At 44.1% G+C, this 27,323-nt stretch overlaps 1 protein-coding gene across 4 annotated transcripts; it reads left to right on the top strand.

Annotated features, from left to right (window-relative positions):
- Nucleotides 1-639: 639 nt before the first annotated feature.
- Nucleotides 640-27,323, top strand: nphp3 (nephronophthisis 3). 4 transcript variants are annotated; one of them, XM_029756098.1, is made up of 27 exons: nucleotides 640-1,178; nucleotides 1,822-2,220; nucleotides 2,656-2,781; nucleotides 3,169-3,319; nucleotides 3,727-3,879; nucleotides 4,246-4,379; nucleotides 4,712-4,872; nucleotides 5,497-5,653; nucleotides 6,730-6,804; nucleotides 7,124-7,291; nucleotides 7,668-7,771; nucleotides 7,863-8,121; nucleotides 8,463-8,560; nucleotides 8,820-8,922; nucleotides 9,313-9,395; nucleotides 9,564-9,702; nucleotides 11,734-11,898; nucleotides 12,075-12,169; nucleotides 12,299-12,421; nucleotides 12,619-12,808; nucleotides 13,862-14,103; nucleotides 14,294-14,369; nucleotides 15,185-15,312; nucleotides 18,675-18,915; nucleotides 19,290-19,415; nucleotides 22,465-22,580; nucleotides 22,872-23,232. In XM_029756098.1, the coding sequence occupies exons 2-27, from the start codon at nucleotides 1,897-1,899 to the stop codon at nucleotides 23,089-23,091; spliced, it is 3,957 nt and encodes a 1,318-aa protein (XP_029611958.1). In that variant the 5' UTR covers nucleotides 640-1,178; nucleotides 1,822-1,896; the 3' UTR covers nucleotides 23,092-23,232. The 4 variants fall into 4 exon arrangements, with proteins under 4 accessions (XP_029611958.1, XP_029611961.1, XP_029611960.1 ...); XM_029756100.1 differs by lacking the exon at nucleotides 22,872-23,232 and adding an exon at nucleotides 26,675-27,323 and having other exon boundaries at nucleotides 642-1,178; XM_029756099.1 differs by lacking the exon at nucleotides 640-1,178 and having other exon boundaries at nucleotides 1,189-2,220.

Genomic DNA, 27,323 nt, shown 5'->3' with positions numbered 1-27,323 from the left:
AGGTTGAACAGGCTAGTAATAGGGGTTGCAACAATTTCGGCAGATAATTTTAGAAAGAAAGGGTCCAGATTGTCTAGCCCGGCTGATTTGTAGGGGTCCAGATATTGCAGCTCTTTCAGAACATCAGCTGACTGGATTTGGGAGAAGGAGAAATGGGGAAGGCTTGGGCGAGTTGCTGTGGGGGGAGCAGTGCTGTTGACCGGGGTAGGGGTAGCCAGGTGGAAAGCATGGCCAGCCGTAGAAAAATGCTTATTGAAATTCTCAATTATAGTGGATTTATCGGTGGTGACAGAGTTTCCTATCCTCAGTGCAGTGGGCAGCTGGGAGGAGGTGGTCTTATTCTCCAAGGACTTTACAGTGTCCCATAACTTTTTTGAGTTTGTGTTGCAGGAAGCAAATTTCTGCTTTAAAAAGCTCGCCTTGGCTTTTCTAACTGCCTGTGTATATTGGTTTCCAACTTCCCTGAAAAGTTGCATATCACGGGGGCTGTTCGATGCTAATGTATGCATTAATGATGAGCTCGGGGGTACTATGGTGTTGAATGCTGAGCTATAGTCAATGAACAGCATTCTTACATAGGTATTCCTCTTGTCCAGGTGGGATAGGGCAGTGTCATGGCGATTGCACCGTCTGTGGATCTATTGGGGAAGTAAGCAAATTGAAGTGTGTCAGGTAAAGTAGAGGTGATACGATCCTTGACCAGTCTCTCAAAGCGCTTCATGACAGAAGTGAGTGCTACGGGGCGATAGTCATTTAGTTCAGTTACCTTTGCCTTCTTGATTACCGGAACAATGGTGGACATATTGAAGTATGTAGGGACAGCAAGAGATTGAATATGTCTGTAAACACTCCGGCCAGATGATCTGCGCATGCTCTGAGGACGCGGCTAGGGATGCCGTCTGGGCCAATTTATTACATTCTTCCAAATAGTAAAAGTGTGTATTACCATCACATACAAAGATGCCAGAAAACTGTATTCCTTCCGAATGAACAGCCTCCCTAATGTATCCATCCAGTGAGCCTGAGCAGAAGCCTGAGGTATTTCTGTGTTTGGGATACAGCCTCAGATTTTTGGGGGGGTAATTCGCAAATTACTTTGACTTCGGTGAGGACCCGTAGGGAGGATATCTTGTTACCAGGGCAGCCAGGAAGAAGCTACGCCACGGGGATAGCTATGTGTGAGTATTTATTGGACTCCTTTCTAAAAAAGGAATCGGAATCATTCAATATGCTAACCAACTATTCGAAATATAGCTAGGTCAATATAGCTCAATATTATTGCTATCTAACGTTAGCTAGGTACGTGCCATAGACAGTCCATTATGTCTGTGCAAGCGAGTCACATCTGGTTCCATCTTCGTCTCACCCGTTCTTGCCATAACAGGTAATGTTAGGTACCGTTAGCTAGCTAACGAGATATCTAATGTTACCTAGTGCCATTAAAACTCATGTAATGAACGTTAATGTTATGTTAAAGCTACGTTATACAGATGTTAGCTATAGCATTTGGACACAAACGTCACATACTAAAAATAGGTCGTGACCAGAAGCGAAGTTGCAGCGCGAGATGTTGTTGCGCCCTGGGCCAGAGTTAAAATCAATGCAAACGCAAATATTGTCACATTCACTGGCAAGCGGTTTATATTGTTGTTGTTGTTACATTTGGTCACGTGCATTATCGGTTACTATAATATATCCCCCACCATATGCATTCATTATCCCTTTACGCTAGCTAGTTTGCTAAGACATACTTTTTCAGTCCTCACTCCTCCTCTTGCGTGTTGTAGCCAATGACATGCCAATCACTGGCTTCATCCCTAGGAGCAGCAATGACCATCTGGAAGGTTTAGTTTAGTAAGGCCACTGTGGAGTGCCTGGTCCAGAGCCACCATCACCATGGGTACAGCCTCCTCCCTGGTGAGCCCTGGGGAGGTGATAGAGGATGCGTATGGGGGCGAGGGTGGGGAGGCCTGTGAGATACCTGTGGAGGTCAAACCTAAAGCCCGCCTCCTGCGGAGCTCCTTTCGCCGAGGGCCCAGGGTGATTGGGGCCAGCTTCAAATCTACAGGCTCTGTGGACCTGGAGTACACCGCCGAATACGAACGGCTCCGCAAGGAGTATGAGATTTTCCGGGTCAGCAAGAACAATGAGATCACCTCCATGCAGAAGAAGGAGGCCAAGCTGGACGAGGAGAACAAGAGGCTGAGAGCTGAGCTGCAGGTGAGAGCAGGGCCACTGTTTAAAAAGGGTTGACATTTAGTAGGAAAAAGTATGAAAATGTATGCACGCTACTGTAAGTCACTCTGGATAATACCATCTGCTAAATAACTAAAATGTGATGTAAATGTACCCTCTGTCCATATAGCCTCATCTTATTCATTCTGATCTAAAATGCACAACTGATCCTAGATCAGAGTCTAAGATTCCCCTGTTCTGAGATTCTTTGTGAATACAGGCCCATAACTTTTACAATGAATGGGCCAGGTAGGTAGACAATAGCCTGTCTTTTGATTTCCTCTGTCAAGAGTCCAGTTCAGGGGCCATGTATCAAGCATCTCATAATAAGAGTGCTGATCTAGGATCAGGTCTTCCCTGGCCATGTCATCTTATTGTACTACTTGTCACTAACAGTGATGATCGTCATGTTTCTTCCAGGCTCTGCAGAAGACCTACCAAAAGATCCTGAGGGAGAAGGAGAGTGCCCTGGAGGCTAAGTACCAAGCCATGGAGAGAGCTGCCACCTTTGAGCACGACAGGGACAAAGTCAAACGGCAGTTTAAGGTATCCCCAATAGCTAGCTGTTACTCCCAGGCGAACACACAGTAGGGCACATAATAGAGAGTAGGACGTAACAATACCCTAGTGTGATGTTCCATCCGGGATTTGAACCGGCAACCTTCTGATCTCAAGTCAGCTACTTAACCTACGGCTCATCATTATGAAACCATAACATTCCCCTCTGTGGCCTGGCTAGTCTAGCGGTAATGCCTAGCCTCCAGCGCACATGTCGACGGTGTCAGCATAGATTCAAATCCGGCCTACTGCTCTTTGACTCAACCTCTCTCTATCTTTCCCCACTATCATTCTCTATCTGTTCAAGAAAATTGTTAAATACCTTAACATATATATTAAAAAAAATCAAATAAAAGAATCTTCTCTAAATGTCAGATCTTCCGGGAGACCAAAGAGAAGGAGATCCAGGACCTGCTGCGAGCCAAGAGGGACTTGGAGGCCAAGCTACAGCAGCTGCAGGCTCAGGGCATCATGGTGTACGACCCGGACGACTCGGATGACGATGACAACCACACCACTGTCACGGGTAAAGGACAAAACAGATTGTGCCGACGAACGGTTAAAAGCAGCGGGTGGCATTTTTTTCCCCTCCCATTTCCCATAAATTCTACATGTTGAATCAACACCGTTCGTCGCAGGGGATCTACTGAGCACAGCCGACGTTCGTTATATCTTTAAGGCCACCCTCCATCTCACACATGTCGAGCCCCATAGGAATGAATATGGCAATTCCAGTATTTCAATGCAGTCAAATGGGGAAACGAATAGTGCAACTAAAGTATTAAAAAAATCCAGATTTTACCAAAATTGCTGAACATTTTACTTAAAACTTGTCAAAGTATCAACCAAGTAACGCTTCACAATCATCTCAATTCCTCAAACGTCAGTGACTCAAAAAGCTGACGCAGTCGTCTGTAATTTGCCTGTCTCAAGCTGCAGGGACTCCGTGTGATTACTGGGGTGGTGGGGTGCTGGGCAGTGAGCCCTCTATGGGCAGCATGATGCAACTGCAGCAGACCTTCAGAGGACCAGAGTTTGCCCACAGCTTGTGCGATGTGGAGGGCCCGTTTGCCAATGTCAGCAGAGGTAAGCAAGGGTTTGATCTTTACACATTTGTATGTATTTGAGCCTTGGCGTCTCAGCTGGTTATATACTGTATGTGTTTTATGTATATAAACGTGTTCTTGAGAGGGTGAAAGCTATTGTTTAGGCCACTCCACACCCAACTGGTACAGAATCTTAGTGACTACGTGGTCATGCACTAGGAACACAAGGGCTATGGGGTGGGTTAGCGCTATCGGCCATTTTGTGTTCAAGTGGGTTAATTGCTGCAAGCTTGTAGAAAAGTCATTGGCAGAGGGGGTGTGTGTGAGTGTGTTTGTCCGTTTGTCCGTGTGTGTTTGTGTGTGTATATAAACACATGTATTGTGTGTGTGTGTGTGTGTCTTTCAGATGACTGGGACGCTGCTGTGGCCAGTCTGCTGCAGGTGTCTCCTCACGTGTCCCAGGCGTTATGGAGCAACACGGTGCGCTGCTACCTGATCTCTACCCAGGAGACACAGGCTGAGCTGGACATCTTCACCCAGGTACTGGTACACCAGGGATTGAAATGAAAGGGATAAGTTCACTCAAATGTTTTTAGGTGACCTATCCCTTTAAGGGTTTGGGACACTGGCCAGCTCGACTAGTAGACCTGCTTGGAATTCTACTAGCCAAGGTTCCAAAATCGGTGTCATATTCTCACATTTTCTACTAACCGGGTCTGAAAAGTACTAGCGTCTACCGCGCTAGCTTAATTTACTTCCCGACAGTGAATTCACCCTGAGGTACTTTTCGTCTGGCTATATAACACATCTCTCTTCACCTCTCTCTCTTTCTTTCTCTTCCTATCTCATTTCTGTCTTCTTTCCTTCCGCAGAGCTACTCTCCCAGGCTGCGGAGTCTGTGTGAGGGGCTGGGCCATTTCTACCTGAACGTCTGTTTCCCTGAGGAGAGTGCAGCCTCCTATGCACTGGAACGCAGACAGGAGATGGAGAGGAGCTCTGTGTGTGTGCTCCTCCTCAAATCCTCCGTCACGAGGTCCGTGATTCCCTATATAACTGCTGTTTGACCACGTACTGCTGACCACGTCATGAAACAATGCGCCCGCTTCAATGGGGCAGAAGGCAGTGTGTTGTGATTCTGGTTGGCCAGATAACTAGCAACAATGACGAGAACCTGCTTTGTGGGGAATCGCAGGTGGCTCGTTTCAGCTCATTTCGTCTTGTTCTTGATAGCTTGTCTTGTTTTTAGGTGTTTTGACTGATGTCACAACAATGCTAATATGGCTACAATTTGCTAGCTAGCTAACCAACAACTGTAATGATGTATTTGAGAGACAACAATTGCTCATTTAAATAAATATTTAGAGACAAAATATAGTTTACACGCTGTCAACAATCTAAGCCAACCCCGTCTATTTTGATCCATAGTTGCACACCCGTCCATGTGCCCTATATAGGGAATAGGGTGCCAATTGGGACACAGGCAGGGCAACCTCTGAGTTTCTCTGTGGCTCCCTCTCTTCTGCACTACCAGGTTAGAGGGATGTGAAGTGCTGCTGTTATAGGCTATAGCGTGTTGTAACATGTTCTAACAGGTTATAGTGTGTTACTCAGTGTGCCTTTTGTGTGTGTGTGTGTGTGTGTGTGTGTGTGTGTGTAGTTGTGTGTTGGAAGATGCGGAGGAGGCCTTTGTGAAGAACCCAGACGGTCATCCCCTGGTACTCTACCTCAGGACCGTGGAGGCCCACCCTCTCAGCGGCCCCACCAGACAACTGCTGGAGAGGGTCAACGCCGCAGACAAGGCAGCCAAAGTCAAGGTAGCCAATGGCATACGAATGTGGTCTGTGTGGTCCAGCGGTTAGTGTCTGCGGCACACACGTATACCAGAGTCGACATGAGTTAGAATCCAACCCATTGCTTTTCTGACTTGCAATTCCTCCTACTTTTTACTCTCCTCCTTACTGGCCTATGTCAATAATGTAATCAATAGAACAAATCTATCTTTGCGTATCGCTAACACAACATTGAGCAATTAGGGTTAAGTGCCTTGCTCGAGAGCATCCTGACCAGTTGCATTCCTGCCTGGTATGGCAACTGCTCGGCATCTGACCGTAAGGCGCTACAGAGGGTAGTGCGTACGGCCCAGTACATCACTGGGGCCAAGCTTCCTGATATCCAGGACCTATATACTAGGCGGTGTCAGAGGAAAGCCCAAAACATTTTCAAAGACTTGTTTTTACACTGCTGCTACTCGCTGTTTATTTATGCATAGATATGCATAGTCACTTCGCACATTGACTCGGTAGCCTCCTTATTGTTATGTAATTTCTTGTTACTTTCAGAAAACATATATATATTTTTCACTTTAGTTTATTTAGTAAATATTTCCTGAACTCTATTTATTGAACTGCATTGTTGGTTAAGGGCTTGTAAGTAAGCATTTCACGGTAAGGTCTACTACACCTGTTGTATTCGGCGCATGTGATAAATAAAATTTGATTTGATTTGCTCAAGGGGACATCGACAGATTTTTCACCTAGTCAGCTCGGGGATTCGAACCAGCGCCCTTTCGGTTACTGGCCAAACAGTTTTAAACGCTAAGCTACCTTCTGCCCCAACACCTGAAAATCTTGAGCTGAGTATGCCACTTCCAGATATTCATATGTTATATATCGTATGTTAAATATATGATATTCATTCCAGTATGTATACATACATATACAGAGGGGTAGAATAAGGGACTGGCATACTGGGTGTTGTGGTATGCAAAGATTGATTTGTTCTATTGGCAGAAATTGTCGTATTGTGTTTTATGGCAATATCACAACGGAAGATTCCATGGTGTATGAATGTCCTATAGCCTGGCTATTATACCACTGTGCCACTTCCATAGGTAGTGGACCATGGTGGCTCCCCAGAGGAAGGAGCGTCTATGATCTACACTCAGCTGGAGAAAGTAATCAAACAGGTAGGCCTACAAACCCTATGGGGCCTGGTCAAAAGTAGTGCACTATACTAGATACACTCTTAGAAGAAAAGAAAAAAGAACCTGAGGAGAACCCTTTGAATAACCCTTTTTAGTTCCAGGTAGAACCTTTTTGGTTCCCAGTAGCCCTTTTGGGTTTCATGTAAAAAACCTTTCCACAGAAAGTTCTACATGGAACCCAAAAGGGTTCCACCTGGAACCCAAAAGGGTTCTCCTATGGGGACAGCAGAAGAACCCTTTTGGAACCCTTTTTTCTAAGAGTGTAGTGTACCTTTTGTCTCTATCCCTCCCTCTCTGTCAGGAACTGCTGGGTTTGGAGGGCAGCGACGTGGACGGTAAGGATTCGGGGATAGACGAGGGGCGCGAGGAGGATTCGGGGGACGTGCTGTGGGACCTGCATGATGAGCAGGAGCAGATCGAGGCCTATCAGCAAGCCTGCAGCGCCGCAGCTCAACTGGGCTTCCAGAAGGTGGGGCTCTCGCTCTCTGCCTCTACCTACCTCTCTCTCTCTCTCTAGATCAGTAGGAAGGCATGATTTTATTTATAGGATTTTGTGACTAAAAGGTTATTTTACTCGTTGATGAATTTGCACGTCATCGTCACAGTTTCTCCTCTGTACTGAACATGCTGTATTTTGAAAACGTTGGAATGCATTACCAGTGGACAAATCGACAAAATACTAAAACGTACGTTTTTGAGTAAAATATCCCTTTAAGGTGAAATATTCCAAATGATGACTAGCAGTGATAAAGTGTCATAGATGAGTGTTAACTTTAGTAATAACGGCTGCTCGTGTGGATGAGAGGAGCTTCTGCATGACGGGTGATGCCATGCTCTGTCCTCAGTACATAGATCGTCTGAATGACATGGTGGCAGCCCCTCCACCCACCCCTCCACTGCTGGTATCAGGGGGACCCGGCTCTGGGAAGTCTCTCCTGCTGTCCAAATGGTAAGAGCTCAGCCATTATCCATTGAAAAACGACCTTTTACATTATTTGACCTTAAGCGTTAATAATCAATCAACTCAATTCTTCTTCCAGGATTGAGCTGCAGCAGAAGCACTCCCCCAACACGTTGTTCCTGTACCATTTTGTGGGGCGACCTCTTTCCACCAGCTCTGAGCCCGTACTCATTATTAAACGCCTCACTGTCAAGCTGCTGCAACATTTCTGGTCCATCTCTGGGTTATCCATGGACCCCTCCAAGATCCTAGAGGAGTTCCCTCGCTGGCTGGAGAGACTGTCTTCCAGACACCAAGGCAACATCATCATCATCATCGACTCCATTGACCAGATACAGGTACCAGGCTACTGCCACAGTAAGACCGTAGAGAGACGAACGCGTCGGGGAATGGAGGTCGTTCGGGGGAAACACTGAAATGTCCGTAACTTTGAAATTCACTTAAGAAAACGCCTCAAAACCTTTATAGAAAATATTGATTGTGTATTTACACGGGTTTTCGAATCATTTTGAATCATTTAGCCAGATACTGTAAATATTGGATGTGTTTTTAGCAACATGTAATTGACATTTACGGCGCATAGAATGTCCGAAGATGTCCCTGTTTTTATATTACCAGTTAACAGGTCAGTTTGTTACTCAGGTTTGTATCTTTGATATTATACTGTATTTTCCCTCAGCAAGCAGAGAGGCACATGAAGTGGCTGATCGACCCCTTGCCGGTCAACGTCAGAGTGGTGGTGTCTGTCAACGTGGAGACCTGTCCCCAGGCCTGGAGGTAGAGTACACAACTTGGCAGTTAGTCCATACAAAATGACTCCAGATCAGTACTATGTCAACATATGTAATGCCTATGCATTGCTAATGTAGTGCCTAAGTAATGCCTGGAAGAAGGGTACACCTATGTATAATGTAATAGATATGTATTGTGTGGCCTATATAGGCCCAATGCCTATGTAGTGCCTATGTATATATATATATAGTTCCTATGTATTGTGGCCTAATAGTGATTGTGTGATATGACTGTTGTTTCCCAGACTGTGGCCCACCCTCCACCTGGACCCCCTGAACCCCAGAGAGGTGAAGAGTGTCATCAACACAGAGTGCCTGGCAGCTGACGTCAAACTCACTAAAGACCAGGTGGGTGTCAAACTGATATCACTTTGTTACTACTGGAAGTTCAGTGTAAAAATAAATAAATAATAAAAAAGGCCAAATCACCTTTTTAAGTAACGTACATCAAACCAAATCATTTAGTTTATTTGACCATGCAATTTTAAACAGGCACCGCATGCCCCCATCACTCCCATTTTAGATTTTTAGCTAGCGGTGTTTAAAATTAGCTGGAGTTTGTAGTGGCTGTTTGAAAAGAAACAAACCATGGATTACAGTTTCTTCTGCTCCATGGACTCCTTTCCGGGTGGGGAACCATCTAACATCAATTAGTAAAATACTGAAATTCCCCTTTAACTCCATGACGAGAAGATCTGTGTCTGTCAAACGGTGACTGTGTGTCTGTGCGTTCAACAGGATAAGAAACTGGAGAGACACTGTCGCTCTGCATCCACATGTAACGCCCTGTATGTCACCCTGCTAGCCAAGATGATCACCAAGTGAGTAAACTGTGTGGGCGTGTCTCTGTGTGTCTGTGTGTGTGTGTGTGTGTGTGTGTGTGTGTGTGTGTGTGTGTGTGTGTGTGTGTGTGTGTGTGTGTGTGTGTGTGTGTGTGTGTGTGTGTGTGTGTGGGGTATTGTCTATAGATGTGTTGCGTTGTGTCCCAGCTGTAGGTGTGCCTGGTCGTTGGAGAAGACTCTAGAGCAGTGTCTGCTGTGTCAGGACACCATGTCTCTGTACAGCTTGGGCCTCAAGGTGGCGCTAGATTCTCTCAGCACAGACGGGGAGAGACACGTCATGAGAGAGGTAAGGGACCATCACTATCCTTCACCACTACAGATGTAGGATCTTCATTTGCAACAGCAGGAAAATAATCCTGCAGCAACAGGAAATGTGAATTATTATTTGGATTATAATCGATGGACATTTTTGTAGGGGTTGATACATGTTTTGTTAGGGCAAATCTAGTCTGAAATGTCTGTAGAAATTACAAACTTTAGAAGCCTTTTTACAACTCAAATACACTACAAGTTTGTATTTCCTGCTGTGCAAGAAAATTCTCAGCAAATTGTTGCATCTCAAGGCCTCCCTAGTGGAACAGCGGTCTACTGCATCGCAGTGCTTGAGGCATCACAACAGACCCGGGTTCGGTCCCAGGCTGTGTCACAACCGGCCCGTATCCAGTAGTCCCATAGCGCGGCGCACAATTGGGCCAGTGTTGTCCGGGTCAGGGGAGGGTTTGGCCGGGGGGCTTAACTTGGCTCATCGCGCTCTAGTGACTCCTTGTGGCGAGCCGGGCGCCTGCAGGCTGACTTCTGTTGTCAATTGAACGGTGTTTCCTCCGACACATTGGTGCGGCTGGCTTCCGGGTTAAACGGACGGGTGTTAAGGAGCGTGGTTTGGAGGACGCATGACTCGACTTTCGCCTCTCCCGAGCCCGTTGGGGAGTTGCAGCGATGAGACAAGATCGTAATTGGATATGACAAAATTGGGGAGAAAAGAGGGGGGTGAAAAAAAAAAGTATATGGTCAAAAGTAGTGCACTATATAGGGAATAGGGTGCTATTTGGGATGAAGACCGGGGCCTAAAATGTACTTTTTGGTCCACCAGCCACTGTGGCAGGTAGATAAAAAAAATCTGCCAACCACTCAGATTTTTTTACCAGCCAACATTTTTTGTTGTTGCCATAATTACATCAAAAAACACAAACAGATTACCATGCTTTGTAATGTTTCTATAACAATACATTTACTAGTAAGAATTAATGTGGTATAATGCTCAATTTCATTTCAATTTTTGTGACCTGAGTATTTTAATTAACAAAATCTCAGAGACAAAATGTTCAGCTGCCTGTTTTAAGGGCGGAAGGTTACTGCGGTAGAGCATGCAACACCAGGGTTGTGGGTTCGATTCCCACGGGGGACCAGTACGACAAAAGTCTAATAATGTATGTGCTCACTAATGTAAGTCGCTCTGGATAAGAGCGTCTGCTAAATTACTCAAATGTTCATGTAAACGTATCGGGGACACTCGAGTCCTGCCACGTATGTGTGTGAGATTTGGGATCTGACTAGGAAGTCACTTCGTTATCAGTTGAAGCAGCAGACTCAAACAAAACGTTGAAAAAAAATACCAAACTTTTGAACCAAACAATGTAAATTGCCAAGAAGCATGAGGTCAAAGTCTCACTTTGTAGAGACTTTGTAAATTAGACCCAACTTTTATGCCTGTGCGCAGTACCTCCAAAAATGAATCTATCAGCACTTCACTCATTGCGCACAGCTCCCATGCCAGGCGTTGTTTCTGTGCGAGGTGGGATCCAGGATTCCTATTTATTTGTGCAATTAGCAGCTATGAAACAAAACAGCAGAAATACTTTGAAAACAGCTACTGCAGCATTTTTATAAACCTAACCCGCACATGTGGGCTCATACTGGGAAAGGGAAAGGGGGATACCTAGTCAGTTGTACAACTCAATGCATTCAACTCCACATTTAACCCAACCCCTCTGAATCAGATAATCTAATGCTCTCACTGTAGAGCCCTGTAAATTGACCACCCGCCAACGTGGCTGGTGAAATATACATTGTTACCCGCCAATACCTTAACCTGCCAATACCTTAACCTGCCAATACCTTAACCTAACTGCATTTGGCAGGTGGTGGGACATTCTGTTGTACCACTAACCACCGGAATAGTTTCACGTGCCTTTTATTTAGAATGTGACATCAAGGGTTTTCCCAAGAATGTTGAAGCTGATTTATCTGTTCTGCTTTCCTTCATGTGGATGTGGATGTGTATCTGTGTGTGTGTGTGTGTGTTGATTCCCTCCCTCAGATGCTGTGTCTGGTGTGTGCCAGTCACAACGGTGTGAGTGAGTCGGAGGTGCTGGCGGTGTTTCCAGACCTGGGCCTGCCTGTCCTCTCCTCCCTCCTCTACACCCTGCAGAGACTCTGTATCGTTGGCCTGGGCTGTGGACTCATCAGGTTCCAGCACCTACAGGTTAGCTTTCTGTCTCCCCTACAGACGCCATAGGATGAGAGCATTGAAATCCCCCTGTTTAGTCCACCTTCGGCAGTTTGTGAGTAATAGTCTCTCAAACTCTGAAACTCAGTGATGTTTAATGTAAGTGAGAGGCTTCACGCTGGCTTTCTGTTGACACCGTCTCTGTGCTTTAGGCTGCGGAGGCCGTCCGGCTGGAGTTTATGGATGGAGGGACCTGCTCTCCTGCCTACAGAGAGAAGCTCATCCACTACTTCAGCCAGCAACTCAGGTCTGGCCAACCACTAGTAACATGACCAGCATCATGTTATGTCATAGAATTAATATTAGCAATAGTGACTAGACTTCATCTTTGACGACACGATAAGTGTTGGTGTGTATTTAACGTGTGTGTGTTCAGTCAGGACAGGGTGACATGGCGGGTGGCAGACGAGCTGCCCTGGCTACTCCAGCAGCAGGAGGACAGGGCCAAGCTGCAGCTCAGCCTCCTTAACCTCTTTGTCTCCCAGAACCTCTACAAGAGGTCAGACTTCTATGTAACAATGAGACTGTTTGCCATTCTACTGTTACTTTCTATGTCTTTTGGTTTTGACTTTGTCTGGGTAGTAGTATCGGTGATTTGATCTGTGCACAGAATTCACCTTGACTCAAATGTGCAACAATGAGATAAACAGGAACCATAAACATCAATTAAAGTTCTGATATGTCTGGTGTTCCTAGGGGCCATTTCTCTGAGCTGCTGGCCTACTGGCAGTATGTGGGCAAAGACAAGAGCTCCATGGCCACTGAGTACTTTGACTCTCTGAAGCACTATGAGAAGAGCTGTGAGAGTGAGGACAGCATGATCAGGCTGGGCAACCTGTATGAGACACTGGGTCGCTTCCTCAAAGACTTGGGCCTGCTCAGTCAGGTATGTGGGTAGTAAAATGGCCGCCAGTCCACCCAGTACAGACCCATTGATTTGAATGGGGGATTTCTGTTCTATGGGTACGTGACCGTATTCAGACCCCTTGACTTTTCCCACATTTATTTACGTTACAGACTTATTCTAAAATGGATTAAATTGTTTTTTCCCCCCCTCATCAATCTATACACAATACCCCATATGACAACGCAAAAATAGGTTTTTAGACATTTTTGCAAATGTATTCAAAATAAAAAACATATCAAATTTACATAAGTATTCAGGCCCTTTACTCAGTACTTTGTTGAAGCACCTTTAGCAGCAATTACTGCCTCAAATCTTCTTGGGTATGACACTACAAGCTTGGCTGCACAGCTATTTTCAGATCTCCAGAGATGTTCGATTGGGTTCAAGTCGGCACTGGTTGGGCCACTCAAGAACATTCGGAGACTTGTCCCGAAGCCGTGTGCTTATGGTCATTGCCTTGTTGGAAGGTGAACCTTTGCCCCAGTCTGAGGTCCTGAGCACTCTGGAGCAGGTTTTCATCAAGGATCACTCTGTACTTTGAGCCGTACATCTTTCCCTCGATCCTGACTGGTCTCCCAGTCCCTGCCGCTGAAAAACATCCTCACAGCATGATGCTGCCACCACCATGCTTCACCGTAGGGATGGTGCCAGGTTTCCTCCAGACCTGATGCTTGGCATGGTCTGAGAGTCCTTTGGGTGCCTTTTGGCAAACTCCAAGTTGGCTGGCATGTGCCTTTTACTGAGGAGTGGCTTCCATCTGGCCACTCTACCATTAAAGGCCTGATTGGTGGAGTGCTGCAGATATGGTTGTCCTTCTGGAAGGTTCTCCCATCTCCTCAGAGGAACTCGCCGAGCTCTGTCAGAGTGAGAGGAAAAAAATATTTAATACATTTTAGAATAAGGCTGTAACGTAACAAAATGTGGAAAAGGGGAAGGGATCTGAATACTTTCCGAAATACACTGTATGTTGTCATGCTGTCGACGTACTACATGATAAACGTGTCCGTCTGTCCTCCATCCATGTTTCTCCAGGCGGTAGCTCCCTTACAGAGGTCTCTGGAGATCCGGGAGACGGCCCTGGACCCGGACCACCCCAGTGTTGCCCTGTCCCTACACCAGCTGGCCGGGGTTTATGTCCAGTGGAGGAAGTATGGCAATGCAGAGCAGTTCTACAAGCAGGCCCTGGAGATCAGTGAAAACGCCTACGGCTCAGACCACGCCTGTGTCGCACGCGAATTGGACTCCCTGGCCATGCTCTACCAGAAACAGAACAAGTGAGTGAGTGAGTGAGTGAGTGAGTGAGTGAGTGAGTGAGTGAGTGAGTGAGTGAGTGAGTGAGTGAGTGAGTGAGTGAGTGAGTGAGTGAGTGAGTGAGTGAGTGAGTGAGTGTGAAGGGAGGTGTGTGGGTGGGTGGGTCTGTTTCAAGTAAAGTTACTTTGTGATTGATGGGTCATCTGTTAACAGGTATGAGCAAGCCGAAAAATTGAGGAAGAGGTCTGTGAGGATTCGCCAAAAGACTGCCCGCCAGAAAGGCCATATGGTGAGGACACATTAGTATGGTTGGTTGTCCCTCCTGCTTTATGGCTTTTTTGTGTGTGCGCGGGTGTGTGTGTGCGTGCGTTAATTACGGATCGGATCACTTTTTTTACATTTTCGCCTAAAATGACAAATCTAACTGCCTGTAGTTCAGGACCTGAAGCAAGGATATGCATAGAAAACACTTTGAAGTTTTTGGAAATGTGAAATTAATGTAGGAGAATATAACATTAGATCTGGTAAAAGATAATACAAAGAAAAAATGTATTTTTTTTGTACCATCGTATTTGAAATGCAAGAGAAAGGCCACAATGTATTATTCTAGTTTAGGCGCAATTTACATTTTGGACACTAGATGGCAGCTGTGTATGTGCAAAGTTTTAGACTGATCCAATGAACCATTGCATTTCTATTCAAAATGTTGTATCAAGTCTGCCCAAATGTGCCTAATTGGTTTATTGATACATTTTCAAGTTCATAACTGTGGACTCTCCTCAACAATATCATGGTATTCTTTCACTGTAAATTGGACAGTGCAGTTAAATTCTTGTTAATCTAAGCTTTCTGCCCATGTCAGATATGTCTATGTTCTGGGAAAATGTCTTGTTACTTACAACCTCATGCTAATCACATTATCGCACGTTAGCTCAACCGTCCCGTGGGGGGGGGGTCACCGATCCCGTAGAGGTTTTAATGCATACATATTACACATGCGTCTCTCTCTGCAAAATAGCTTTAGTGTGTGTGTGTGTGTTCATGTGTAGTTGTGTGTAATGTGTATACATTAATAGTGAATTGACTGTGTCTCTATCCCTGCAGTATGGCTTCACTCTGCTGCGTCGGCGGGCCCTCCAGTTAGAGGAGCTGACTCTGGGTAAAGACACAGCAGATTGTGCCAAGACCTTCAACGAGCTGGGAGTCCTCTACTATCTCCAGAACAACCTGGAGTGAGTCAGTCCTTACACATCTACACTTTGTGTAGCTGTTAGCGATGATGCTAAGGGTAACCTAAGGATACATAGTAGTCTACACCTACCTGGCAGAGTGATATCATGATTATTTGCATCAATCCAGTGGTCATTTGTTTTGCAAACTTTGCAATCACATGAGCGCTAGAGAAATATCGATAGCTAACCAAACAATGGTCTCTTGCTGGTGCTCACCTACATTAAAGGGCAACTACACCCCAAAATCCCAAATTATTAGATTTTTCCCAGACCTCAAAAGCGGTTTAAACATGGTTGTGGACTTAAAACATCACATTTTGTTGTTTTCTGAAAAACAGAAACCAGGAAAAACAAAAAGGAGCAAATCAAATTTAGGAAAAAACTCTATGGAATTAGGCAAAAAATATCACAGATTTATATGGCCCTAAATATGGGACCCGTGAAATATGATGCCTCTGCTTGGCATTTAGCATTAAAGGAAATCTTTTGGTATTTGTTTCATTAGTCCATTGTTAATATAGTTCCAAAATACAGGAATCTGGCCCATATGATGCATTTTGCATCATATGTGACCGACCGCCTCGATTCGGTCATATGTAGCAAAATTTGAAATTGTGTTTACATTGGACAAAAGTAGACTCAGAGCTAGAAAATGGTATATCATACACTGCATTTGAGGAACAATGGGAAAGTAATTCTGCTTTGAAAGTTGATAAACTTGTAACCCCACTTTTGAGAAAAAGGTCCTTGAATGTTTTGGTACACCTACTGGCGAGCTCTTCTTTGTCTACACCCATTGAGCATCGTTCACATCCTCTTAAGCTTTAGCCCCACCCATCTCTTTAAGGATTCATATGTGAGGCCATATGCTAAACAGTGAGTAAGGTACTGTAGTAAACAACCAAATATTTTAAAGACTAAAAGTGGTAAAAATAGTAGCCTACAATAGGGAAAAACTCCAGGTAAAAATACAGTTTATATAGTCCTTGGCCTATACTGTATCCTAATCTAACTTTTGTGCAGGTCATGTTGTTCTTCACATTACCACATGCACAGGATACAGAAGGTGTAAACGATACAGTGAAATGGTTGCTTGCATATTTGCATAGTAGCAATATCAAAAATAGAAAGTGTCCAGATAAAAATATTGTGTAAATATTTTATAATTATTAGATGATGCTTACCCGAGACACTAGGGGTGTGCCAAGTAGTCGACACAAAGTGAGTGTCGTAACGGATATGGGCAATTTTCTGGATACGATTATGATCCGAGTATTTTTTGTAATTATCTGTGATCGGGTGCCAGCACACATATTTCTCGTGTCAGTCACAGAGTTTCAAAACTCAACTGGCTAGTTTGCCTGTCTGTAAAGAAAATGGCGGGTTGTACGTTGATCCTGCTGCTCTGATTGGATAGAGTGAAGCTGTATTTTTCCGTCCACTCGCTTCATCATTTACCCGATCACTTTTCCTTGCATGTTTTCGGTCTGCTCATTTAGATCGCTAGTATGATAAGTCACATGGCGATGACGTTTGCTATCAAGGTGCATAATATCTAACAAGTGGGGCAAGGGTAGTAAAAATAGATGAAACGCTAATGCACATTCTGACTCAGTAACAGCAAACTTGGCTGCCGGCTGCAAACTGAGCACTCACACACACACACACACCCAGCCGTCCGCTTGCTGCTCTAATCTGCTTTTTTTTTTGCAGTGAGAATGTGCAGGGAGGTATTTTTGCAAAGATCTATTTACGCATTTTTAAACATTTCTGTTTCTTCCGATCACAAGTATCATCCGATGACTATCAACTGTCAATTTACGGATACAATTAGGAATACGAGTATGGCCATGTCGGCACAACCCTACCAGACACACTTGTCTAAATGGACGGGTCATGTGAAAGAAATGCTATAACCACCCCCCAGCCACATCTAAGTGGACGGGTCACTATTGTCTAGACATGTACACATGTTCACCCCCATGTACACATAATCACCCCCAGACTCACCTGGCTAACTTGACGGGTCATGTAATCATCTGGCAAAGTGGAGTCTTTTGTTTAGACATGTAGCTAGCTAGCTAAACAATTAACCATAATCCCAACCTATACTACTAGCAATACAAACTGATTGTCATAGCTAACCACCATGGATGAAATAATGTGGCTAAAACTAACCAACTAGGTTCAATGTTAGCTAGCTAGCTAACATTAGGCTATAACTAGCAATGCAATTGGTTTTCTGAGATACAAATAATAATACTACACAGATCATACACTTAACGTTAGTGAGCCAGCAAGCTAACGTTCACTAGCTAGCTAACAGTACGTTTTAACTTGCAATGAAAACAACAACAACACATTTTGACAAAATTTGAGATGTATAATATCTGAAATTGTAGCTAGACTCTTGACCGTATACATGGATGAACGCTTTTCGGCAGACTAAAACCCTTTTAACTCTGTTTTGTTTGTAAAGCTAAGGACAACTCAGAGTATGCTATTATTTTCTTCTGAAATAGACATTTTCTTACATTTTCTTCATATCATGCGTCTTTAGATCTGTCTAAAATAAATAATAATTAACCGTCAATTACCGTGAGACCGACAGTTATTTGCTTGACAGTCACCGGCTTACAAAATTTTGTGACCGCCACAGCCCTAATCTCAGCCAATCATTGCTAATGGGAAGGTTCCTGTCTTTTTACGTGGCTAAACCAACAATTGTATTTTGTATTTACAGATGTCGTACAAGTTTGTTATGAAGGCACATGAATGTTCCAGAAGGCATTTCTGCCAAAAAAACTAATTTTGAAGTAGTGATGTGCGACATAAGCCTAGCTTCCTGAAACAGGTCACATGATGCTGCATTTGGCATCATATGATGCCAAATGCATCATGCGGGCCAGATTTCTGTATTTTGAAAGGCACGTATCTTGAAAACTTGATTGCTGACATGAAACACATGTTGGGACTTTATCAACAATGAACTAATGAAACAAATACCAAAATATATTTTTTGGGGTGGCGTTGTCCTTTAAGGAGATATATTGGGGTTAAGGCCCTGCCATAGACTAGCGTCCTGTCAAGGGGGTGTACAGTACGTGCAGGTTTATGCCCTAATGCGTTGTTCTGGCTTACGCAAGGCTTACTTACTAATTAACTTTTTCAAACCCTCCACTTTACAGCTGTTGTTATGTTTGATTGCCAAATGAAAGAAGGTAAAGTTTAACCAATGGTTTTCAATTTGATTTGTTTTTTAATGTATTTCACTAGCTAGCTACTCTAGCCACACTAGAAACGTTTAAAGTATTTTAACGATTTCAAATAGTATTTGAACCAAGGCCTCTCTCTGTGTCCAGGGCGGCCAAGGTGTTCCTGACTCGTTCTCTGGAGATGCGTCAGCGTGTGTTGGGGCCGGACCACCCTGACTGTGCCCAGTCCCTCAACAACTTGGCGGCCCTACACACTGAGAGGAGAGAGTACGAGACCGCAGAGGACATGTACGAAAGAGCCCTGGACATCCGGAAGAGAGCCCTGTCCCCTGACCACCCCTCCCTGGCCTACACCCTGAAACACCTGGCAATGCTCTACAAACGCAGGGTGAGTTTCGGAGATGTGTCTAGCAAAGCCACCATGGGGCTGTTGAACAGACCCTATAAGGTGTAAAAACGAAGAGTAAGTTATACATTAAAGCAGTGGTATTCGAAGTCTGGATTGTGACCCTTAGTGTGTGTGTGTGGGCGGGGGGGGGGGGGGGTGTTGTGTCCTTAGAATGGGGACACAACACCCCCACTCCAGATGTAGGATTAATGTGAGTGCAACCGTCCCATGTCTGGTAACTTTATGTGCATTGCTGTTTGAAAGTTAACCTAGAGATCTTAAATTCTTGTTCCTCACTCGCCTCAAATTCTATTTGTAGCTTGTATGTAATCCTGATTCGTGAGGCTGACAGGGGAGATGTTTGTGTTGTCCAGGGGAAGCTGGAGAAGGCTGTTCCTCTGTATGAGCTGGCTCTGGACATCAGGGAGAAGAGTTTTGGACCTAAACACCCCAGTGTGGCCACAGCATTGGTTAACCTGGCTGTACTCTACTGCCACCTGGTGAGAGGTCCAACACTTCTAACAGTTAATTGCATAACAGACCTGTGTTCAAATACTTGAAAATCCTTTCAAATACTTTATGCATTTTCTTGAGTCTGCCTGGAGTGTCAGAAGGTCGGCATTTGCAGTTTTGACTATTCTATTGGTTTATTAAGCTAGGCAAGCTCAAACAGGCACAAATAACGTTTTTGATTGTTGTTTTATGTATTTGAAACCCAGATCTTTTGTATACGACACAGCAAATTCTCCAGTGTTAAATCAACACTGAGTGTTACATTTAACACTGTTTCAGTGTCTATACGGGTCCACACTTTTCAGTTTTAAATTAACACACTGCCTAGAATAAAGCTTTATTTGCATTTTTCCCAGATTGCCTTCCCTTTTCAAGTGAATTGTACAGTCGTGACCAAACATTTTGAGAATGACACAAATATTAATTTTCACTAAGTCTGCTGCTTCAGTTTGTATGATGGCAATTTGCATATACTCCATAATGTTATGAAGAGTGATCAGATTAATTGCAATAAATTGCAAAGTCCCTCTTTGCCATGCAAATGAACTGAATCCCCCAAAAACATTTCCACTGCATTTCAGCCCTGCCACAAAAGGACCAGCTGACATCATGTCAGTGATTCTTAACACAGGTGTGAGGACAAGGCTGGAGATCACTCTGTCATGCTGATTGAGTTCGAATAACAGACTGGAAGCTTCAAAAGGAGGGTGGTGCTTGGAATCATTGTTCTTCCTCTGTCAACCATGGTTACCTGCAAGTAAACACGAGCCGTCATCATTGCTTTGCACAAAAAGGGCTTCACAGGCAAGGATATTGCTGCCAGTAAGATTGCACTTAAATCAACCATTTATCAGATCATCAAGGACTTCAAGGAAAGAGGTTCAGTTGTTGTGAAGAAGGATTCAGGGCGCCCAAGAAAGTCCAGCAAGCGCCAGGACCGTCTCCTAAAGTTGATTCAGCTGCGGGATCGGGGCACCACCACTACAGAGCTTGCTCAGGAATGGCAGAAGGCAGGTGTGAGTGCATCTGCACACACAGTGAGGCAAAGACCTTTGGAGGATGGCCTGGTGTCAAGAAGGGCAGCAAAGAAGCCACTTCTCTCCAGGAAAAACATCAGGGACAGACTGATATTCTGCAAAAGGTACAGGGATTGGACTGCTGAGGACTGGAGTAAAGTCATTTTCTCTGATGAATCCCCTTTCCGATTGTTTGGGGCATCCGGAAAAAAGTTTGTCCGGAGAAGACAATGTGAGCGCTACCATCAGTCCTGTGTCATGCCAACAGTAAAGCATCCTGAGACCATTCATGTGTGGGGTTGCTTCTCAGCCAAGGGAGTGGGCTCACTCACAATATTGCCTAAGAACACAGCCATGAATAAAGAATGGTACCAACACATCCTCCGAGAGCAGCTTCTCCCAACCATCCAGGATTAGTTTGGTGACGAACAGTGCCTTTTCCAGCATGATGGAGCACCTTGCCATAAAGCAAAAGTGATAACTATGTGGCTCGGGGGAACAAAACATTGATATTTTGGGTCCATGGCCAGGAAACTCCCCAGACCTTAATCCCATTGATAACTTGTGGTCAATCCTCAAGAGGCGGGTGGACAAACAAAATCCCACAAATTCTGACAATCTCCAAGCATTGATTATGCAAGAATGGGCTGCCATCAGTCAGGATGTGGCCCAAAAGTTAATTGACAGCATGCCAAGACACTGAAGCAGCGAACTTTGTGGAAATTAATATTTGTTTCATTCTCAAAACTTTTGGCCACAACTGTAGAGTTACCACTCATGACTGTATCTGTTAGTGACAGATACATGGGCCTTTTATCAATTAGATTTACTCACTTCCTGCGTCGTCTCTCGCCTAATTTGAAAAAGATCAAAGTTAATCGAGGAGAGTCGGCGAGGTGAGTGAATGTGGATGGAAATGCACTTGCTTGAAATGAGACTGCCCTTCTCCAATCTCCAAATAGTTGTGTAATACATTTTATAGATAAAACAATAAGTAGCATATTGTCTTTAAACGTGTGCATGTTTTCTCCTTTGACAAAACTAAAGCTGACTCGAAGGGGGTGTGGCAGATTTCAAAGTCTTCCGCGGTAGGACACACATGAGTATCCTCGATGAAAGGGGGCTATCGAGGAGGGGAAGCACTCTTCCATTTGCCTACTCACGAATTGACACACTCCTCGTCCACTCAACCACTTATTGTTTTCTGGGTCATGGAGGAGAGAGTACGGAGGGCAGTCTTTTGCCCAAACGAGAGAACCCCATGGTTGTTGCATTCATTCATTTTCAGTCCTGTGGCCTTCACCAAGTGAGATCCTAATTGAATATGTTATCATAAAAATGTGATTATTTAAGATAATACCCTAATACAGTGGCCTGAAACTCATGGTTTACAGACTACATCAGGCCTGCAAGTCACATTATACTGGCTTGCAAAGTGATGTGTCCAACATTTGGAATTTTTATTTATCTGCAACCTGCATTCAGAATGACTTCCAGGGTTGGAAAGACTAAAATATGAAACTACCTCTGAAACAACCATTTCAGTAATGGGTGCAATAAGTCCAAGTAACAGATTGGGTTTGTTTAGAAAAATGCATGTTATTTATATTTGAGTAGCATAAGATTAATGAATCAATGTACATGCAGAAACATAGATATTGAAACAATCATTCTAAAAATCTACCTGCAATACAGCATGCTGGGGAATATAATGATGTGCGTGGTTTTGGTTCAACACTGGTTATTAACACCAAGATTGGGGTTCTTTTACACTAATGAGTGTTAATTTAACACCTGAATCAACACTAGCTAACACTGGACAGTTTTCTTTGTAGGGAAAGATGGGAACTGCTGGAAAGCATATAGCGGCATATGGTTTGATTTGAATAGATTTTCCATCCTAATTAGCTTTCAAGACTATCAAGACTGACTGTCTCTCCTTGCAGACTCTGTCTGGACATTTGCTAAAGTACTTATGTGATATCTGTGATGGGTCTGAGTGTGTTATTGTGTTTGGCAGAAGAAGCACAGTGAAGCGCTGCCCCTGTATGAACAGGCTCTCAGAGTGTATGAGGACAGTCTGGGACGCTCACACCCACGTGTCGGAGAGACGCTGAAGAACCTAGCTGTACTCAGGTGAGTACACACCACACAAACATACTGTGTACACACACACACACACACACACACACACACACACACACACACACACACATGGAGCCGTCCCAGACACACAACCACCTCTATTCTTTTATGTGCTTTAGAGGTCTCTGGAACGCACCCAGCATCACACAAACACTCAAAAAAGACATCACAATTTTAACTCGTATTTTTATTGATATAAAATAGACAGTATCCAGACTTACTATACCTACCAATCCTATATTTTCTATTTCATCTTATCTCACTTCTACTTCTACAAAATAGATCAGTGATTTACAGGAAGCCCATTTCTACAGCCAACACCAACACCCCCGGAATGGCTTCCAGTTTCTCCATCTCTTCATCAGAAAAGACTTGTAAACTCCCTCCTCACTTTCCTGTAGAACTCCACCTTGCGCCTCATCTCCATGTGCTTGTGGAACAGACAGCGTTTCTCCTGCTCAGTCAGGTGCTGGTTGTGGTAGCGGACACTGGCAATGTTTAGGGAGTGGGATTTCCAGTATCACTCACAATGCAAGCTCTCTGAGAAACTCAGGATGACCTGACCTAAAGTCACATACAAAACCAATTCTATATGTACATAAATGTATTTTAAACATGGAATAAAAAATTGTAATGAAACAAATTCTGGTAAGAATACAGTATTTGATTTTTACCATTTGATGATGGTATTTGAAGGTCTTGCAGGAAGATACTGATGACCCTGTGCAATCAATGGTTGGGACTGTTTATATTGCTGGGTGTGGAAACTCATAAAAATAAATGTCCCTTTTTCAGGACCCTGTCTTTCAAAGATAATTCGTAAAAATCCAAATAACTTCAAAGATCTTCATTGTAAAGGGTTTAAACTGTTTCCCATGCTTGTTCAACATGCACCTGTGGAACGGTCGTTAAGACACTAACAGCTTACAGACGGTAGGCAATTAACTTCTTAAAGTGTAGGGGGCAGTATTTTCACGGCCGGATGAAAAACATACCCAAATTAAACTGGTTACTACTCTGGCCCAGAACCTAGGATATGCATATTATTAGTAGATTTGGATAGAAATCACTCTGAAGTTTCTAAAACTGTTTGAATGGTGTCTGTGAGTATAACAGAACTGTGGCATATGGCAGGCAAAAACCTGAGAAGAATTCAACCAGAAAGTGGGAGATCTGAGAATTGTAGTTCTTCTTTCTAATCCCTATCGAAACTACAGTGTCTGTGGGGTCACGTTGCACTTCCTAATGCTTCCATTGGCTGTCAAAAGCCTTCAGAAAGTTTTTTTCATCGTTGTCCTGTTACCGGGCAGAGAATAGGAGCTCAGTCAATGAGTGGACTGCCTGGGGACAAAGGGATTGGTGATGTGCGATCCCGCGAGTGCGCCTTTCCTTCTTTTTTTTCTGGAATGAATACGCTATTGTCCGGTTGGAATATTATCGCATTTTTACGTTAAAAATACCATAAAGATTGATTGTAAACAACGTTTGACATGCTTATAAGAACGGTAATGGAACATTTTGACTTTTTGTGTCTCAAATTACGCTCGCTCGTTATGCCTTTGGAAAGTGACCTGAACGCATGAACAAAACGGAAGTATTTGGACCTAAATATGGATTATTTCGAACAAAAACAACATTTCTTGTGGAAGTAGCAGTCCTGGGAGTGCATTCTGACGAAGATCAGTAAAGGTAAGAGAATATTTATAATACTAATTCTGAGTTTAGGTGACCCCGAACTTGGCGGGTGTCTGTATAGCTTGCTGTGATGGCGAGCTATGTACTCAGAATATTGAAAAATGTGCTTTCGCCGAAAAGCTATTTTAAAATCTGACACAGCGGTTGCATCAAGGAGTACTGTATCTATAATTCTTAAAATAATTATGTATTTTGTCAACGTTTATGATGAGTATTTTTGTAAATTAATGTGCTCATTCACCGGTAGTTGTGGTGGGAATACATTTTCTGAACATCACGCGCCAATGTATAATGCTGTTTTTGGATATAAAAATGAACTTTATCGAACAAAACATACATGTATTGTGTAACATAATGTCCTAGGAGTGTCATCTGATGAAGATCGTCAAAGGTTAGTGCTTCATTTAGCTGTGTTTTGGGTTTTTGTGACATATCTCCTTGCTTGGAAAATGGCTGTGTGGTTATTTTTGTCTATGTACTCTCCTAACATAATCTAATGTTTTGCTTTCGCTGTAAAGCTTTTTTTAAATCAGACAATGTGGTTACATTAAGGAGAAGTGTATGTTTGAGAAATTGAAATTATGATATTTTTGCTGTTTTGTATTTCGCACCATGCTATTTCACTGGCTGTTGAATAGTGTGGGACGGTCAAGTCCCACCTTGCCCAGAGAAGTTAAGGTCACAGTTATCAAAACTCAGTACACTAAAGAGGCCTTTCTACTGACTCTGAAAAAACACCAAAAGAAAGATGCCCAGGGTCCCTGCTCATCTGTGTGAACATGCCTTAGGCATGCTGCAAGGAGGCATGAGGACTGCAGATGTGGCCAGGGCAATACATTGCAATGTCCATACTGTGAGACACCTAAGACAGTGCTACAGGGAGACAGGACGGACAGCTGATCGTCCTCGCAGTGGCAGACCACGTGTAACAACACCTGCACAGGAACACACAATCCCTCCATCAGTGCTCAGACTGTCCGCAATAGGCTGAGAGGGGCTGGACTGAGGGCTTGTAGGCCTGTTGTAAGGCAGGTCCTCGCCAGACATCACCGGCAACAACGTTGCCTATGGGCACAAACCCACCGTCGCTGGACCAGACAGGACTGGCAAAAAGTGCTCTTCACTGACGAGTCGCGGTTTTGTCTCACCAGGGGTGATGGTCGGATTCGCGTTTATCGTCAAAAGAATGAGTGTTACACCGAGGCCTGTACTCTAGGGCGGGATCAATTTGGAGGTGGAGGGTCCGTCATGGTCTGGGGCGGTGTGTCACAGCATCATCGGACTGAGCTTGTTGTCATTGCAGTGCAATTCTGTGCGCTACAGGGAAGACATCCTCCTCCCTCATGTGGTACTCTTCCTGCATGCTCATCCTGACATGACCCTCCAGCATGACAATGCCACCAGCCATACTGCTCGTTCTGGCGTGATTTCCTGCAAGATAGGAATGTCAGTGTTCTGCCATGGCCAGCGAAGAGCGTGGATCTCAATCCCATTGAGCACGTCTGAGACCTGTTGGATCGGAGGGTGAGGGCTAGGGCCATTCCCCCCAAGAAATGTCCGGGAACTTGCAGGTGCCTTGGTGGAAGAGTGGGGTAACATCTCACAGCAAGAACTGGCAAATCTGGTGCAGTCCATGAGGAGGAGATGCACTGCAGTACTTAATGCAGCTGGTGGCCACACCAGACATTGACTGTTCCTTTTGATTTTGACCCCCCCCCCCCCCCTTTGTTCAGGGACACATCATTCAATTTCTGTTAGTCACATGTCTGTGAAACTTGTTCAGTTTGTCTCAGTTGTTGAATCTTATGTTCATACAAATATTTACACATGTTAAGTTTGCTGAAAATAAACGCATTTGACAGTGAGAGGACTTTTTTTTTTGCTGAGTTTATAATATTAGATAGCAGAAGCAAGTCGCACATCGAGTCTTGGGGTTATCGCCACCAAAGCTGAGTTCCAAATCAACATTGGTGCTATTCAACCAAACATTCTAACATTTGAAATTCTACTAAAGTTGCTCTTGTGATGTCATCATATACAAATGAAATTGTATTCTTATGAATAAAGTCACCATGGCAAAGAAATAGAATGGGTTTCAAATCAACACTGTTGCTCTTATCAACCAAACATTCTAATTTCCAACATTCTACCAACTTTTCTTTGGTTGATTTTGTATTTTGATATGATTTTACAAGGGAATTGTCATGACATTGAAAAATAGTGAAACATACACACACTCACCATCTTATTTTTAATACACATATTCAGTACTATAAGCTGAAGGACTAGTTTTATTTTCATCCCCATATCTCTTTATGAACCCTGTTACCTTTTCTCTCTCTCTTCTGTCCATCATTCTGTCTTCCCTCCTCTCTCTCTCTCCCCCCCAGCTATGAGGAGGGGGACTTTGAGAAAGCAGCAGAGCTCTACAAGCGAGCCATGGAGATCAAAGAGGCGGAGCCGTCTCTGGTGTGTGGGAAGGCCCCGTCTCGGCACTCGTCCAGTGGGGACACGTTTAGCCTACGAGGGCCCGCCCCTCTCCCACATGCCCCCAGGTGATCCCTCCATCCATCTCCTCACCCCTGGGGGACCTAGAACACTGGGGCTCTTTCCCAATTTGTCTTCCCTCGATTCCACGTGTGACCTTTCATCATCTCCTTATAGAAATGCATGGGTGGAGAAGGTCCAAGGGTAGGGACCTTGGATCTTCTCCTCCAACAATGTTCTTTGAGAAGATGGTGAGATGGGGTCTGGGGAATCACGGAAAGAGAATTGAAATAGAGCCAGGGTCCACAATCTGCATTCCTGAGAAGAACGTCCGTGGAACTCTCAATGGTTCTTTATGCTGCTTTGAGACGGAACAGTGTTGTAATGTCGCCTGTTAAGTGTACTGTAGCTAACTGCCTTCATGAAAATATGAAGTATGCTTTATTTAATGTCTGTTAAATGGCTGTATTGTGTTTGTTTTTTTAAAGATATATATTATTAATGTAATCATGTATTGTTATACTATTATTATGAAAGAATGTGAAATGATGT

This window comes from Salmo trutta, chromosome 6, assembly GCF_901001165.1.
Source record: "Salmo trutta chromosome 6, fSalTru1.1, whole genome shotgun sequence".
NCBI lineage: Eukaryota > Metazoa > Chordata > Actinopteri > Salmoniformes > Salmonidae > Salmo > Salmo trutta.
Note: the sequence above shows the minus strand (reverse complement) of the source record. Positions and strands in the feature narration are given on the sequence as shown.